Here is a 17,266-nt window from a genome sequence, read left to right on the forward strand (position 1 = left end):
GGGAGCCTCTTCAGTATCTCACCAGTCCTCTGAGGTCCCCAGGTCTGATGGGACCATCGTTTTTTCAGGGACTGTGTACTTATGTAATAACCTTACGCAATCTAAATAACAAAAAATCAAATAGGTACCTTGTCAGCCAATGTCCAAAATCTGGCCTATGGGCCCACTGGACTCCAGTTTGATTCAGTGAACGAAGCACTCTACAAATGATAAGGATGAGCCACGGAGTCGCTAAGGCCATCCACTTCTCAAAGGTATTCACGCTTACAGGGTTGTCCCCTCTGCCCATCTTCAGCTCATCCTCTGTTATTTCAATATCACTTCTGTAGTGGGAAGGAGTTTCTTTCATTTCTTCTGCTTTTGCTTTGCCCGTGGTGGGGATCTGCAGATCACCGTCCTTGGTCAAGAAATAGTGCCTGCAGATTTTTTGGCAGAGGGCAAGGCAAAGGGTATTGATCAGGAAGTACCAGGTTTGGTGTTCTTCTTCAATAAAGCTGCTGGCACCCAGACTTGAAATATGGCCAATGGTACCTGCCAGGATCAGCACATCTAATTCAGACCAGCTGGAAGGAGCAGCAGGTGGATTCTGCAAAGAGAGAAATGTATATGTATATATATATATATATATCTTGGGGATATAATTTGGAAGAATCCAACATATCATTAAAATCAGCCGCGTATAGTTGCTTCTTCAGTGACAACTGTATTTTTGTGGTATTTTATGTAACTCCTCTTCAATCCTGATCTAAAGCAAGGTTAATTCAGCACTGCTGTCAACACTGTTAATTGTGCCACTGAAACTACAGTACGTTCTCTTTCAAGGGCTGTGATGCAGCTTCCTGCAATGACTTAAGAAACATTTTTAAGATTAATTTTATATCATGATAACAAACAAATCACATGAAAATGAGAAAACGTTTAGCAAAATAGATAAGTCAGGATCTCTTCTTGCCTGTCCACTTTCCAACATATTTGAAAGTTTGAAGAAAAAATTACATCACTCCCATGGAGGGATGGGTACACTGCTGAAATTGAGTAACAAAGTGGACATTCCAAAGGTGCTTTTCCAAAGGTGCTTTTCCAAAAGGCAACTGGACTATCTTGGTTTTTTTTCTTTTCTTTGCATATGTTTCACTTCTCATCTAAGAAGCTTCTTCAGCTGTGTGAAGAACCGAAGAAGCTTCTTGGATGGGAAGCGAAACATTTTCAAGGAAAAAGATAAGAAAATCCAATTGCCTTTTGGAAAAGCACCTTTGGGACAATAATGACCTGGATCATTGAGAATCTCCATAGAAAACAGAAGTGGACATTTTTTAATGACACATTTCTTGTTTGTGGTTGGATGTTTTTTGTTTTTTTTTTTAAATTTGATTTATATGCCGCCCTTCTCCGGAGACTCAGGGTGGCTTACACTGTGTTCAGCAATAGCCTTCATCCTTTTGTATATTTATACAAAGTCAGCTTATTGCCCCCACAACTGGGTCTTCAATTTACCTGCCTTAGAAAGGATGGAAGGCTGAGTCAACCTTGAGCCTTGGCGAGATTCGAACCTGCAGTAATTGCAGGCAGCTGGTCTTAATAACCAGCTTAATAACAGGGTGCCTTAGACCACTGTACTACCAAGGCTCTTGGATGTTTGGGGATATCTTAAGGCTGAAAGCAAAATATTTCCATTTGGGGACTTAACCTCAAGTCCCCAAAATGAGCAAAACAATAGGCTAAAAATTCTCAGCCTCTTCCAATGCCATTAGCATATCCCTGGAAAGCTAGGACAATAAACTGCAACTCCCACCTCAGAAGAAGTTGATCACCTTGACGTAGATTAACAGCAATCATAAAAAGAATGGTGATGTGCAGGTTATTATCTTGCCCCTCCTGAAAGTGGGGCTTTATTTTAAACAAAAGTGTTGTGCAAGGTTGCCGCAAGAAATATACATTTTATATGCTAATCACTCTAGAGCATTGAACACACAGATAATTTAAAGAAAGCTAACCCCTTCAAAAAATCCTTGGCGCACCATCTTCTACAAATTGAAATACACTTTGTTGCACAAAAAACATGACGACTCAGGTAAAAGGCAATCAAGTAAAGGAAAAATGCAATCAAGTAAGTTACAAGCAATGGCATCTGTAGAATAATATGTTTCAAAATGTAAAGATAATCAGAAACGATCCGGAAAGAGTATTTTGTCAATTCAAACATCAGCATTATTCCACAGAAAATCAGGCAGCTCATTTCACGAAGATTTAATTATATCAAAGCACCTTGATGTAGATATTGAAAATAGGAGGTTTGGAGGATAAACCAATCAGGTGCTACTCACCAGTGGTGGGATTCAAATAATTTAACAACCAGTTAATGACTGGTTGGGTGGGCGTGGCCATGGCCAGGGGATGTGACAGGCAGCACCTGGCCTCCTGCACCCCCGGGGCAAAAACAGGCCATGGGGGGGCACCATCACCCCCTGAGCCCCGTTTTGGGCCTAGTAGGCCTCCCTGCAGCCTCCTGGGAGCAACTGGAGTGGCTAAAGTAGCATAGGATGAGACAGGATGGAAATAAAGAGAAAGCTTTTAAGGCAGGTCAAATTTTTCAACTTTCAACTTCCAAGTATTAGGGGTGCTCAAAAGTTGCAGCATGTCTTGGGGATTGTAAATATATTTTGGTTACCGTATTTTCTGGCGTATAAGACGACTGGGCGTATAAGACAACCCCCGACTTTTCCTGTTAAAATATAGGGTTTGGGCTATACTCACCGTATAAGACTACCCCTCTTCCAAAGCACACCAAATAAAAATTAAAAAACATCAACTGGCTCACAATGTAAAAGTAGCTGTGCTAGACCCAAAATGGCCCCTGCAACAAGCAGGAACCTCACACAGCCACAAAAAGCCCCAAAAAACAACTTCCACACTTTACACACACAAAATTTCACATACAGCTTTGTGAGATTTTGTGTGTTTGTGTAGTTAGAGTGAAACACTACAGAAACACACTAAATCTCAGAAAACTGCACAAATATTATTTTATTTTTATTTTTATATGAAAACTAAATTTAAAACTTCCTAAACTTTAAATGGCTAGGTCTAAAAAAGAACAACTAAAAAAAACCCCAATTAACTATTTTTTTTAAAGCTCCCAAAGGGGAAAAAAACTTACCCAATAGAACAGGGGTCTCCAACCTTGGCAACTTTAAGATTTGTAGACTTCAACTCCCAGAATTCCTCAGCCAGCTTTGTTTTGCTGGCTGAGGAATTCTGGGAGTTGAAATCCACAACTTCTGCCTGCTTGATTGCAGGCAGGGAGTGGCTTGCTAATGGAATAGATTCAGGCAAGCGAAGCAAGGCAAGCGTTGCGATTAGCAGCTAAGGTAAGCAAGCTGGAGGGGGAAAACTTTTTTCCTTTTACATGGCTCTGGCATCCCAGCTGAGTTGCCTGATTAGCAGGCAAAGCTGGAATCGTCAGAGCTTGGATCGCCAGAGCCATTTAAGGCTCGTCCGAGTCTTTCGGGCTGGTCTGCCTGGTTACAGGAGAACGACACCCGGCGTATAAGACGACCCCGACTTTTGAGAAGATTTTCATGTGTTAAAAAGTCGTCTTATATGCCGGAAAATACGGTACTTTAATATAATTTAGATGTGCTTGGTAAGTAACTACATAAATATAACTTTTTAACATTTTGTTTGCTTTATTTATACAGGTTACATGTGAGACAGAAAACAAGTTCCTTATCAAACAACAATTGTATGGCGTCAAAAGCTCCTTGTTTTTGTTTGTTGAGACTTTCTAAGATAGCTGGAAACCTATGGATTGGTTCAGCAATCACACACTCAGTTGTGCCTTTAACATTGTTTGTTTCCAAAATATCTTCTTTGAGAGCTCTAATGAGGTATCTGAGATGCAGGAATGCTTTGATCCTCATCTTAAGTCCTGATGTCAAACTCAAGCTCATTAATTCTTTTGTACCATGTTTGTCCTACGCAGAATCCACAATAGCACTTCTGTCAGATTGTGACACATACAGTATCACATTAGCGGAAGGACGTGTGAAGGTGCCTCTAATTTTGTGCGTAAAGTTGTTAAGCCTATGATAATGCTGTTGATGTAAATGTGAGGGTAGCATAGACATCTTGGTTTGGTTCCCATGTTAGAATCATTGTCTGTTGTTGCTTGTGAGAATCTGCTTCAAGTTGAGTGGTAGTCTGTGTTAAAGTATTGGGCTGCCACCTACCTAAGAAAGCAGTGTGTCTTTATCTAATATGGGCTGTAGCTTCTTCATAATGTATTTTGTGACCTGTGGTCTATAAGTGACTATCAATGGTATTCTTTTGTTCTGTTTCTATGATCTGTCTTTTAATAGACAATTTCCACCTCTCTGGAAAGTGATCTAGCTCTGCTTATTTTCTATTGATATCGTGAATTGGCAATTTAGATTCCTGAATTCCATCAGTTGATCATCTGTGTTAAGTGAGATAGAACAAATGCATTTGTAGCCTAGAGCCTACCTATATATATGGCAGATTTGATATATCTGGATGGAAGTTGGAAGCATGTAGGTAAGCATGGTGATCTGGAGGTGGTGTGGCCTCAGAGCTACCCTCCAAGATGCTGGTGGATCATGTCCCACTGGTACTACACCTGATGATTCAACAGCCGCTGAATCAAATACCGATATCTGCTCAGGCCAACACTGGTGCCAACAAGCAGGGAAAACATCCCTGGACTAAGAATCGTACACTTCAGCAAAGTAAGCGCCTCACAATCAAGTGGCAAGATGCTGACTCTACAAGCAAAAGCAATGCCTCATTATTATCAACTGCTGAGTAGGGAAATGCTCTCATACGATTCATTTCCTTGGGTCCAGATGCTAACAGTGTCATCAATGAATCCCAGATAATGGAGTATTTTCAACGGCTAGGAGTTGAGAAAATATTTTAAGTGACTCATGAAGATACTTGCATATTTATGGAACCACTTGTGTATCCATAGCAGTGCCACTGATTTGCAGGTGTGTTATTGCCAGCAGTGACTAAATTATGGATGAATACAAAGTCATGCAGTTTGTGACAAGGCCTGTTACACTGAAATTACTGATGGTATCTGGATGGCTTGAAGCCCACGTCTATGAAGGATGGGGGTATATTATGCCATAACATCTGTGATGGGTAGAATGGTATTGTTAAGAAGATTGTCAATAGATTTCAAACTTCTTAGGAAGCCTGTGGTGTCTCTTATGCAGCTGACAGCAAATTTTCAATATTGTATAGAATTCATGAAACCCAATATTCCAAGCCATAATGATTCCACTGCTTAGGATTGGGAATGGAATCGCATGTATGGCATAGCTTGTATATCTTGGGAAGTAGGTACAAGATACTTAGATGCTCCAGGGGTGTCTCCATGTAGATATGGTCTTCTATCACTGTTCACTGCAGTATTACTGTAGCTATGTCCAACCTATCAATTCTATTGTTATATACACCCACAAGTATCTAGAAGAAACCAGTTCATAATTTCTAATATATATCAATGCAAGTTTGTTTGCTCATTGCTTGTCAATGAACTTTTGAGGGATCTGTCAGAGAAACACTATTTAAGATGTTCCCCAGAATTAACAAAGCAGAAATCATATATATATCCTTTTCTGCTGCTTCAAATCTTATTGACAGCTTGTGCCCACATTTGGAAAAAAAATTGTTTTTCCCAAACCTTTTTATAGAAGATCTGGAAATGATAGCTAAAACCTCATGTTTTCTTCATTGGTACTTCTAAAGATGATCCAAATGATCTAAGGGGGGATAGTTGAAGTTTTGATTATACAGTATATGGGGCAGGTGATTAACTGCTGTAGTGCCAAATGCTAACCAACTGCACTTAATGTCAAGCCTGAATTTGATTGGGATGTGGGATTGTTTATATCCTTGGTTACTCTGACATGAATTCAGTTTGACACAGTTTGGAGCTGAAGGGGAGAGAGCCGAGGAGGATAGAGTCTTCAGCCAAAACAACATAGCTAGCTGATGAGTCAAGTACATTCCAATGGCTGGCTGGCCGGCCAGACGAGGAGGAGAGAAGTCGCCAAGCAACCAACTCTCATCTTGGTTGGACAATGTGACAGATTGTTTTGGAAAATTGAGAAACTCTTACTTATTCTGGGGTGGAAAGCATGGGAACTTTCAGTACTGCTTTCCACCAGTTTGTGCCAAGATGATGTATCTAAATGAATTTGTTCTTTGAGGAAACAAAATGCCTTGTGTTGTGGTCCGTCAGCAGCTTGTGGAGCTGGCAGTGGAGTCGGACAGTGAGAAGCAGGGGAGGACAATGGGCCAGTCCTGGAGTCAGGGAAGGTCCGGACCAGGGCTTTGCGTCGGAGGCAGAGATGGGGCCAGGGCCATTTGGAAGCGATGTACGGATTCCAGAGCCTCCAGAGGCAGAGGAACAGGAGGAACCTGTTCCTAGTGTACGCATGCGAAGAGCTGCCAGAAGGCAAGAGCAGCTAAAGCAAAAAGGACCACTCGGGAGTAAGGCCAGGAGATGATTGGCCCCTCCCAGAAGGCTTAAAAGAGCAGCAACGGCTCTTGGGATCTTTGTAGGAAAGCAATGTTGTTTCTTGTCGGTGTCTCTTGCTTCTGAACTTCGTGGGGTATTTTTTTTGCCAAGAAAAGACTTTCGCAGGGTGCCAAAGAATACAAAGGTTGGTGATAAGGCCAAAGGACTGTTTATGAAGAATTTGTTTTGGAATTAATTTGGACTAAGCTGAGAATGAAGTAATTCTCAGCTGTTCTAATAAAATATGTTTGTTTAGGATTGATTGTATCTGGTAATAACTATCATTTTTCGGAGTAAAAGACATATCTTTTTTCCCCCTAAAAGGGGGTGAAAATTTAGGTGCGTCTTATACACTGAATGTAGCCCCACCCACCCACTGGCCCCCATCCTTTGGCCTCTGCCTCACAGCAGTTACCTCCTTGCAAGCAAACAGCAAGAAAAAACAGCTTTCAGCTTCAGCACAGCCTAATTAGCACAAGTTGATTAGATCGGCCTCCCAACTCTCACCTGATTTGCTCTCAGCTGTTTTGGGCAGGGCTCTGCTGCTTGCTGCAAAGAGGTAAATTGCTGGAGCAGTTTTTTTTTTCCTTGTGCTAATCAAGCTATGCTGAAAATAAAAATGAAAGTAAACCAGGCTGTTTGCTGTTTGCTGCAACGAGGCAAAATTGCTCAGAGACAGAGGGAGATTTCTTTTTCTTCTTTTCCTCACCAAAAAAAGTAGGTATGTCTTATACTCCAGTGTGTCTTATACTTCAAAAAATATGGTACTTGGGCCTAGATCACAACACTTGGAGTTCGATTTGTGATGGGTGCATTACTTGGAACCTGACACTTAGTGGGTAGCCCTCAATGAAACTACATCTACATTAAGAAAAGCATTAAGTGGGATACCTCAATGTCCTGTCTTGGGCCCAAGGGGTGTCAAACTCAAGGCCCCTAGGCTGGATTCGGCCTGTGGGATGCTTAGATCTGGTCCATGGGACTGGCCTGGAAATAGAAAAGGACTGGCCTGTGGGGCCTCTGCTAGTGAAAATGGGGTACGGGAGGACCACATGTGGCCCCCTAAGCCCCGTTTTCAGCCTGGACAGCCTCCTGCAGCACTCTGCCAGCGAAAACAGGGCAGCAGTGTGTTGAAGGTGCCAGTGCAGTCCTAGGCTACATCAACACAGGGAGAGCATCAAAATCATGAGACATGATAATACTACTCTGTATTGTATTGGTGGAGCAATAGTTGGAAACGTCATCCAATTCTAGTCATAATACAAAAAAGATGCTGGGACTCTAGAATGAGTGCAGAGAAAAGCAAGAAAGATGATAAGAGGTCTGACTCGTACGATGAACAGTTAAGGGAACTAGGCATATTTAGTCTAATGAAGAGAAGGATTAGGGGTGACATGATGATTGTCTTTTGGTACATGAGGGGGAAATCACAGAGATTAAAGGGTTGACATACTCTAAAGCACCTGACAGCAGAACAAGAAGCAATGGGTGAAAGCTCATTAAAGAGACATCCTACCTGGAACTAAGGAGAAATTTCCTGATAGTGAGAGCAATTAACCAATGGAATAAATTGCCTTCTAGAATTGTGAGCGCTCCATCACTGGAGGTTTTCAAGAAAAGATTGGACATCCATTTGTTAAAGACAGTATAAGGACTCCTGCCTTGGGTTAGCAGACCTCCAAAGTTCCTTCCAGCCCTGTGATTCCAACCCATCCCATTCCATTCCATCCTGTCCCATCACGTCTCATCTCGTCTTGTCCCGTCCCATCCTATCTCATCCCATCACGCCCCATCTCATCCCATTCCATTCCGTTGGATTTCCCTACTCCATTCCCTATTCTATTTCCTATTCTTATTCCTTGAAGGTAGGTAGATAGGTAGGTAGGTACATAAATAAATAGATAGACAGACGATAGAGGTGTGTATATGAGAGAGAGAGAGAGAGAGAGAGAGAGAGAGAGAGAGAGAGAGAGAGAGAGAGAGAAGTTTAAGTATTGCATGAGCTAAAAACAAAAAGAATCACTCATCTAGTTCAAAGGAAAAAAACTATATTATTCCATATTCAGTTACTAATACATAAATGCATTTTAGAATAAAAACTACTTTTAAAAGTCGTTTGCTCAATTTCTCATTAATTTGAAGTCTAATTTATATGACAGCTATTTAGTTTCCATGCCTTTTCCCACATAGATAAGAACTGCTGAAAAGCAGACTCAAAATTTAAGATCTTGTATTTCTTTTCCCCTTTCCCTTATTACAGATTTTTGTAACATATTGCTTTTATATGAAATTATCTTCGAGGCAGTTTGCCATAAACTTGCTTGTTAAAACAGTTACATTTCATCCAGTTAAGCTACAATCTGAGAAATGCCACTTCAAAAATTATTTGCTCCATTATAAAATTGGATAACATGGATTAGTGGAAAAAATAGTTTCATGCAGTGATTCCCCCCTCCCAAAAAAAGATTAAAAGATGCCCCTTGAAGCTCTGTGCAGCAGTCACACCAGCAGCATCCTGAAACTAATCTTCCTGAACTAGGCTTGGATAATTTAATCATTAAAACTAACCACATCTTATCCTTTAGGTAGCAAGCTTTCCTAGCTGTAACAAATCAAAATTCAAAATTAGTTAAGTTCAGAATATCTTTAACTTCCGCCGAACTGCAACCTCATTCACAAGCAGACATGTCCAAAAAATTGTTAAATTTATTCAGGCAAATAAGCAGGATTTGTCAATGCACAGATTCAGCTTAGGATGTAAGAACTACCAAATAGCCATCCTGAATTTACAATATATACTATACATTGTACAGTATCCTTTCAACATACTATATATACACTACATTGGAAAGGTATCTAGAACTGGGCGTTATGGACTCTGAAAGAAAAGAAGGTAATACAGGTAGTCCTCGACATACAACCACGATTGAGTCCAAAATTTATGTTGCTAAGTGAAACATTTGTTAAGTGAGTTTTGCCCCATTTTACGAGCTTTCTTGCCATTGTTAAGTGAATCACTGCAGTTGTTAAGTTGATTCACAGATGTTAAGTTATGAATATGGTTGTTAAGTGAAACTGGCTTCCCCACTGACTTTGCTTGTCAGAAGCACGCAAAAGTTGATCACATGACCCCGGGGCATTGCAACCGTGATAAATATGAACTGGTTGCCAAGCATCCAAATCTTGATGATGTGTCCAATGGGGTGCTGCAATGGTCATCAGTGTGAAAAATGGTCATAAGTCGCTTTTTTCAGTGCCATTGTAACTTTGAATGATCACTAAATTAACTGTTGTAAGTGAAGGACTGCCTGAACACATGGCCTTTCCTATATGCTAGACTGGATGAATGTTTTGTGTAATTCAGAATGGTCCTTTTGATTGTTCTTACTGTAACAAACTAGGCCTCATCAATCACTGCAGCACACCAGATTGTCAAGGAAGAATATAGACCATACTGGAAAAGAATGAGTGAGTTACAAAATGGATACAAGCATGCTTTCAAAACAAGTCTTCGCATTAGAGCTTAAGACTAAGGCCTTACTCAAATAATGGGAGTAACTTTAGAACTTAACTCACCTTTGAATCTTTACTGAAATCTATACTTTCACAGAAACAACTTGGTAGGACATCTTAATTATCCAACAACACAATAACTATATCTTCAAGATTATTTTGCCACCTTCTTTAAAGAGACCAACCATTCTGAGAGATACAGAAGTTGTAGGAAATTCCATAATAATGTTTGCAACATTACTGGGATTGGATTCACACAAATCATATTAACAGCAAGCCCATTAAATGAAGCAGCTCATTAAAATAAGAGTAATTTAGTGAGGAATTAATTCACAATTGATTTCAGTAGTTCTGTTCTACTATACTACGTTGCATATAGTATGCCATGATAGGAAAATCAAGAAGAGCACAAACAGTTCAAAATCAATGTGATCAATTGGACACACTTGGCTTTGCTTGTTTTTGTAGCAACCTGCCAATCAAATCTGCAAGATGGCTGAGGAGATCTTTCCTTGAGCAAAAATAGGAGTATGATTACTAAAACAGTTCTATTATTGAGTCTGTAAGTGGGATTGACATTTTATGCAGGATATGCAGGTATTCTATTATACATTAATTAATAAACATGAAGGGTCACAGATTATAGAGGAATCAAGGTATAATTCAGCTCAGATTTCAATTCCAGAGAAAGCCTTGGCTGTTTTTATTTTAAATGTATACATGGCAATTAACATTTCACTAGCAAGAAAGAATGCCTACTATCCACAATTGCAAGTTGACTGATGAGGTCACATAACATAAGGATTATGTACAAAAATATTTTTTAAGGAAAAAGGTGATTACATTAGATTGTATGGCTCAATATTAATATTCTAATTGGTACCGTTTGCCAGGAGTTACTTTTCCCACAATTTAGAAAGAAGCCGAACTCCTTATGATTCTGCAACAACTTAAATTGGACTTAAATCTACTTAAATTTAAATCAACTTAAATCTATATATGTATTGTTTGATCTGTTGTGGTCCGCCAGCAGCCTGCAGTGCGGTCAGAAAGTGAGGAGGCTGGGGAGGACAATGGGCCAGTCAGGGGAAGGCCCAGACGAGAGCTCTGCATCTGAGGCAGAGATGGGGCCAGGGCCGTCTAGGAGCATTGCATGGACTCCGGAGCCTCCAGAGGCGGACAGCAGAGAAACAGGAGAAGCCTGTTCCTAGTGCACGCATGCAAAGAGCTGCCAGAAAGCAAGAGCAGCTGAAGCCTTACTCCGACTCGGGAGTAAGGCCAGAAGATAATTGGCCACTCTCATAAGGCTTAAAAGAGCAGCAAGGAGAAACTGTTGGGAAACTGAAAACCAGGGAAGCAGGAAAAATGTGACTTAGACTTTGCCCTGTTCAAACTTTCTCCAGCTTCTTTGTGAGAGAAAAAGTGCCTGTTTTCTCCTTTATAAAAGAGTAAGGGAACATTGAAAAAGATACTGTGAATGACAGCAGGCAAAATGGCACAAGGAAAAAGGAATAGTGTGTAGATCCTCCCTGGAAATATAAATGAGCAACTGGTAAGAAATTATATATTACATTCCAGTATTTTTTTTTACCTTCAATGGTTGTCTTGAATTTATAACCCGCATTTCCAGAAAGGAAATTATGACCCAAAAAAGCCCCGAAGTCAGCATGATAATTCCAGTTGCCATAATCCAGGGAATTCTGCAAAAATAGCATAAGCTTTCCGTGGAGGTGCACACAACTACATGAATGGCACTCCATAAAAGGCACATCAAGTAGAACATCAGAGAATAGAAAGATGAGTTTGGCATCTCAAATTTAGCTCTGCTGCTCAGGGCTTTTGGAAGGCTCAGTAAGAGTAAGAACAGCACCTATGTGGGGGACAAAGAGAAACACAGTCAAAATCTAGTCTACAACCCAACAAGAGGCAGAAATTACACACTATCTCATATTACAGCTAGGGTGCAGCCTGACTCAGTCATTTCTCTAACCATCCAGCAAATCAAGCAGACCCATTAACATGTAACACTGTGTATTGTCAAGTTTTTTACATACCTCTGTAACACCTTGCAACAAGCAAATACAGGTAGCCCTCGACTTACGGCCACAATTCAGCCCAAGATTTCTGTTGCTAAGTGAAACAGTCATTTAAGTGAATTTTGCCCCATTTTACAACCTTTCCTGCCACAGTTGTTAAGTGAATCACAGCACTTGTTAAGTTAATAACAAGTTTGTTAAGTGAGTCTGGCCTCCCCATTGACTTTGCTTGTCAGAAGGTTGCAAAAGGGGATCACAGGGCCCCAGGTCACCACAACCATCATAAATATGAGTCACTTGCCAAGCATCTGAATTTTGATTGCATGATCATGAAGATGTAGTAACACCCTTAGGTATGAAAAATGGTCATACGTCACTTCTTTTTCAATGGTGCTGGATGGTCATTAAATGAACTGTTTTAAATTGTGGGTTATCTGGCCCCCAGAGTGCTTATAGATCTGGCCCACGGGGCTGCCCTGGAAACAGCGAAGGAACGGCCCCCAGTGCCTCTGCCAGCGAGACCAGAGCTTGGGAGCCTGTTTTCACTGGCAGAGCGCTCAGCCTACCACAAGCACTCTGACACAAGTGGCTCCCCCACCCTGGCCACACCCACCCTGGTCCACAAGGTCAAACACAACCCTGATGCAGCCTTCAATGAAATTGAGTTTCACACCCCTGATCTACATGGACAGGTCAATTGTGGTAGCTAGTACTTTGTCCTTTGGTGACTGTGAGGTTCTGGAAACTGAACCTTGCCCTTTTTGTGGTCCCTGTTACTGTTCCTTTCTCTCTCTCTCTGTCTCCTGGTATGATTATATAGAATGATGTCTTTTCTCATACCTCCTTGTGAACCCTGGTACTGTTTGAACTCTAAGTAAAGTTTATGCTTGTTTGTATGAGGATTCCTTAAGAGGGGAAAATGACTCAAGAAGGGAGGAAGAAAGGAGAAAAATGAAGATAAAAAGATAAAAAGGAGAGAGGAGACCAGTTACTGTAAAAGTAATCATAAGACCATCTGATAATTTCTATTCTTTACCAGGTTTTTTGTTGCAGAGAGTAACTCACACCACACAATGATTCCTTGCCAAGTTCACAGACAAAAAGTTATCTACAACAACTTTTGGGAATCTGGATAAAATGTCCCACCCTAAATCTAATCAGAAAGCCTTGTGTCGAATTAGGTTTGGCTCAGAGCATCCACCAAGTATAAACACTACAGAACTATGCAAATTAACTAACAGGTCAAATGTGCTGCTTTATCAAAGTAAGGCTTGGTTATCATCCCCACATACAATTCTCATCCTCCAGCTCTTCTGCAAATCTCTGAAAAACTGGCTCTGCTTCCAGGCCTGGGATTATGATGGCTGGCAATCATGTTAGTTTTCTTTTGAGACGCTGGTTCTTTGTTCCAATACTCCTTTTTTTTCTTTCATTTTACTCTTTCCTATCTTTGGATATGGAAGCCATTCAGAAACTCAGGGAGTTGTGTGGCTTTTAAAACCAATAAATAAATAAACAAGTAAGTAAGTAAGTAAAAAAATCAGTCCATACCTCCATAACAATCATGGTTCCTATTATCATTGAATATATGTCATACTGGGCCACTTGCTTGCTTAAAGAAGAGCTCAGGATCTTGAGAGCTTCCAAATATTGTTTTATGATTTTTTTGCTCAAATTTATGACAACTTGTGTATTACTGTTGTTCACATAGTATTGAATCCAATTTCCATGAGCTTTTTCTGCCTTCGTAAACATTTCAAATCCAGGATCTAATAATAAGAGATGAAAATGCAGATAGAACATTGTATTTTAATATAGAGTTTAAACTAAAGCTTTCCCCGTAATGTTTAATCAGTTATTTTTCTCAATGTATGGCTAGTAGAATGAACAACAGTGGACTAGATCACCCACGGCTCCAAATACTTATTCAGGTAGTCTTTACTTACCAATGATAATTGGGACTGGGTACTCCATCACTAAGCAATGTGTTCCCGTTAGAATGATTTCAGCAATTTCAGTTGCCTTTCTTAGGTGAATCCTGCATGTTCACAGTGTCCCATTATCATGAGATCACCATTTGCAATCTTTTGCTGGCTAACTCACTGGCTTTCTTTGTCGAAAGCCAGAACTGAAGGTTGCAAACAGCAATTACATAATTGCGAGACATTGCAATGTCATAACTGTGAGGCATAAACAAGCATCTGATTGTAATTATGTGATCTCAAGGACATGATGGCTTACAGCATCATAAATCTCCTTGTTCCAACACTGCTGAATGATGAACAGTTATTGAATAACTGTTCAACATTAAATGGGGACTAACTATACTGCATAATTGTGTGTGACAAAGGACATACTAAATACTAAGAAAAAGCAAAACAGTATTGGGGGCAAATCCAACAAGCAAAGCCCCATGCACTAGAAGCAGGCAACATGCAAAACCACACCCCCTCCCCCCCTCCCCCCTCATCCATGGAAAAACCTTTCTCCATAGAACCAGTCCCTGGTGCCCAAAAGGTGGGGGCCGCTGGTTAAGAGGATAATTACTCACTATAAAGAAGGGCAGGAGGCAATCATTTTACATTTTTTCTTTTTTTATTCCTTTTTTTTTCTTTTTGTTTATTTTTATACTACAATTTCCTGGCTACCGCTTAGGGATGCCATATTGTAAACCTGAGTCACACTGGGTGCGTTCACACTCTTGCAACTAAACATGACAGCTTCACATAACTTGAAAACAAAGTCGCTTTTCATAAGGAAGACACGTTAACTACATGCCCACTCTATTTATGACTAACGTTGACAGGAGGTTTTTACATCCAAGCTGAATTTCAGTTTTTTAAAATTATGATAAATGTGTAAATAATGTTATACCTTCAGATTTACATTACCGATATAAGACATATCTTCAGTGTGCCGTCTTATCCTAGAAGCATGACTTAAAAGGTTTCACTGATAATTGACATAAACATCTAATTAGCTATAAAGCCAATTCTTACTTTTGTTTTTCTTTTCCTTTCATTCACTTATAAGCAAGCTGCTTGTTAATTTTCAGAATGTTACTTTCTTTCTTCATACCGTAATATATGATTGTTCATGGGAGAAAATAAAAACATCCTAATTACCAGAACATATTGAACTTACTTGCCTTTCTCATACGTAGGGACATTCTCTTGAAGAAGTCTACTGAGTTGGAAACCATTCAAATGCAACAGCCGTAGCTGTTCTCTAGCTGTCTTCCACTCTATTACAGGGGACAGAAGCTTCCCAACGCTGTTTCTTGAAATCGGCAAGCCAAGTCCTAATGCTAAGGTGACAGCCAGATCAGTCTGTTGGATAAGTTCTGGATATTTTCGGGGACCTAAAGAGAGGAAGAAAATATTGATTAAAGCTTATCTATTCCTCATTCCCCAAAAGATAATTTCTTGACCAGAAGAAATGTTGTACCATAAGCATTTTTCTCCTGTCTGTACTGCATCCAAAGTAACAGCTGTTTCTCCTCATTGTTTTTTTTTCCCCACAGGAAGATTTAGCAAATACTCACAGGACCTCAAGTACGGTGAAATTCAAACTCTCCCTTGCCACTTTTATGCTACTTCACATAAATTTCAAAAGTTACTACTGTTTCTAAGTAATTGAATTGATGACATAAGCAGGGGGCTACTGGGAACCCAGAAGGTATCCAGGATGCGTATTTCTTTTAAAACATTTGAATATATATTTCTGTGTTCCAATTCTTTTGAGAAAGAACTGGCTCACTTAGCTTTAATAATGTCACTGAATGGTGTGCTATTCTTTTGACACTACTTTCTGCCTTTAGCCATAAAAACAGGCAAGTCCGCTTTGCATTAAAATATTAATATACTGATTGCTTCTGGAGTTATTAAGAGCCCATTTAGCAGATACATTAAGACACTTACAATTTCTCCAGATAAAAATACCTCAGGCCAAATTTTCACCACACAACTTGTTTCTGGAACGTAGTATTTCTGATTATTTGGGACTACATAGAAGATTGAATTTTTTAAAAAAAAACCCACCACAGAAAAGGGACAAGGCTTTTGAGATAAATGTCTCTCCAACATTTAGGATTGGTTTTTAAACAAAAAACAAAAATGAGAAAATGGATTTTCATGGAGTTATAGAAGATTCTGCCATGTAAACTACCACCACCCTTGCAATCTGAAATAGTGCAGCCAGACATTTCTTTATTCAACCCTTCATGTTATTAAGAGAGAAAGTCAGTTCTTACCACCTGTTCTTTGAAAAGCAGAGCTGACAAAAAGCAAAGGGGTACGAATTTCACTTTCTGAGGAACCACCATGATTTCCTGTTTCTGACATGCCATGGTCACCACAAACAACAAGTAAATTGGGCAATGTTCCTTTCTCCAGTTCCTGAAACAGAAGCAATTTTCAAAGTTTTAATGGAATAGTTTAATATTTCACTATCAAATCTGTTCCCTCACCTCGCAGATTTGAGCCAAAAAGATTAGGATTCTCAAGAACAATTGCCACACACCCAAGTAAACTGGTAAAAGATATCGCAGCAACAACCTCTCCCAATCCTTGTTAGGAATATATTATTAGGATTTCTCACAGCACCATTTATTTCAATAAGAAACGGGATCCTACCTGGCTAGTACTTTCATAACCTTTAAGCTGGCTAAGCATAATGCATCGCAAATATATCAAGTTCCTACATGCAAATATGCATTCAGAAATCTGTTTATGCATTACATCAATACAAAACTTAAGAGCCTATCATAGTGATGGCTACCCTTTTTGCCATCGTGTGCCGGGGGGGTCGCACAGGGGGGGTCGCGCGCACCTGCTCACACCCATAATTCCATGTGCCATGCCCCGCACATGCGCGCACGACCCCCTCCCTGCTCCCAGTACGTGATGGCCTGGTCGGCCCGGTAGGCCCGTTTTTCTCTCTCCCCAGGCTCCAGAGCCTTTCTAGGAGTCTGGGGAGAATGAAAACGGCTTTCCCCACCCCCCTGGAGGCCCTCCGGAGGCCAAAAACGGTCCATTTGCAAACTTCCAGTAGGACCGGAAGGCCCATTTTTTGCTCTCCCCAGGCTCCAGAGCCTTTCTAGGAACTGGAGAGAGTGAAAACGGCCATCCCCACCCCTCAGAGGCCCTCCGGAGGCCGAAAATGGTCTGTT

General features: G+C 40.4%; 1 protein-coding gene across 2 annotated transcripts in view; it reads right to left on the reverse strand.

The window, feature by feature from the left end:
• The window catches only part of PIGG (phosphatidylinositol glycan anchor biosynthesis class G (EMM blood group)), a 71,467-nt gene that overhangs the window by 38,607 nt on the left and 15,594 nt on the right, over window positions 1-17,266 (reverse strand). The window contains exons 5-9 of one of the 2 annotated variants that reach the window (XM_034410713.3): window positions 16,352-16,493; window positions 15,245-15,457; window positions 13,648-13,865; window positions 11,652-11,930; window positions 129-586 (exon numbers count right to left, since the gene is read on the reverse strand). In XM_034410713.3, the coding sequence (XP_034266604.2) occupies window positions 129-586; window positions 11,652-11,930; window positions 13,648-13,865; window positions 15,245-15,457; window positions 16,352-16,493 (1,310 nt within the window). Of the gene's footprint in view, window positions 1-128; window positions 587-11,651; window positions 11,931-13,647; window positions 13,866-15,244; window positions 15,458-16,348; window positions 16,494-17,266 lie in introns of both variants that reach the window. The other variant, XM_034410712.3, reaches the window with a different exon arrangement.

Source organism: Pantherophis guttatus, chromosome 2, assembly GCF_059756535.1.
Source record: "Pantherophis guttatus breed Tessera chromosome 2, ASM5975653v1, whole genome shotgun sequence".
Classification (NCBI taxonomy): domain Eukaryota; kingdom Metazoa; phylum Chordata; class Lepidosauria; order Squamata; family Colubridae; genus Pantherophis; species Pantherophis guttatus.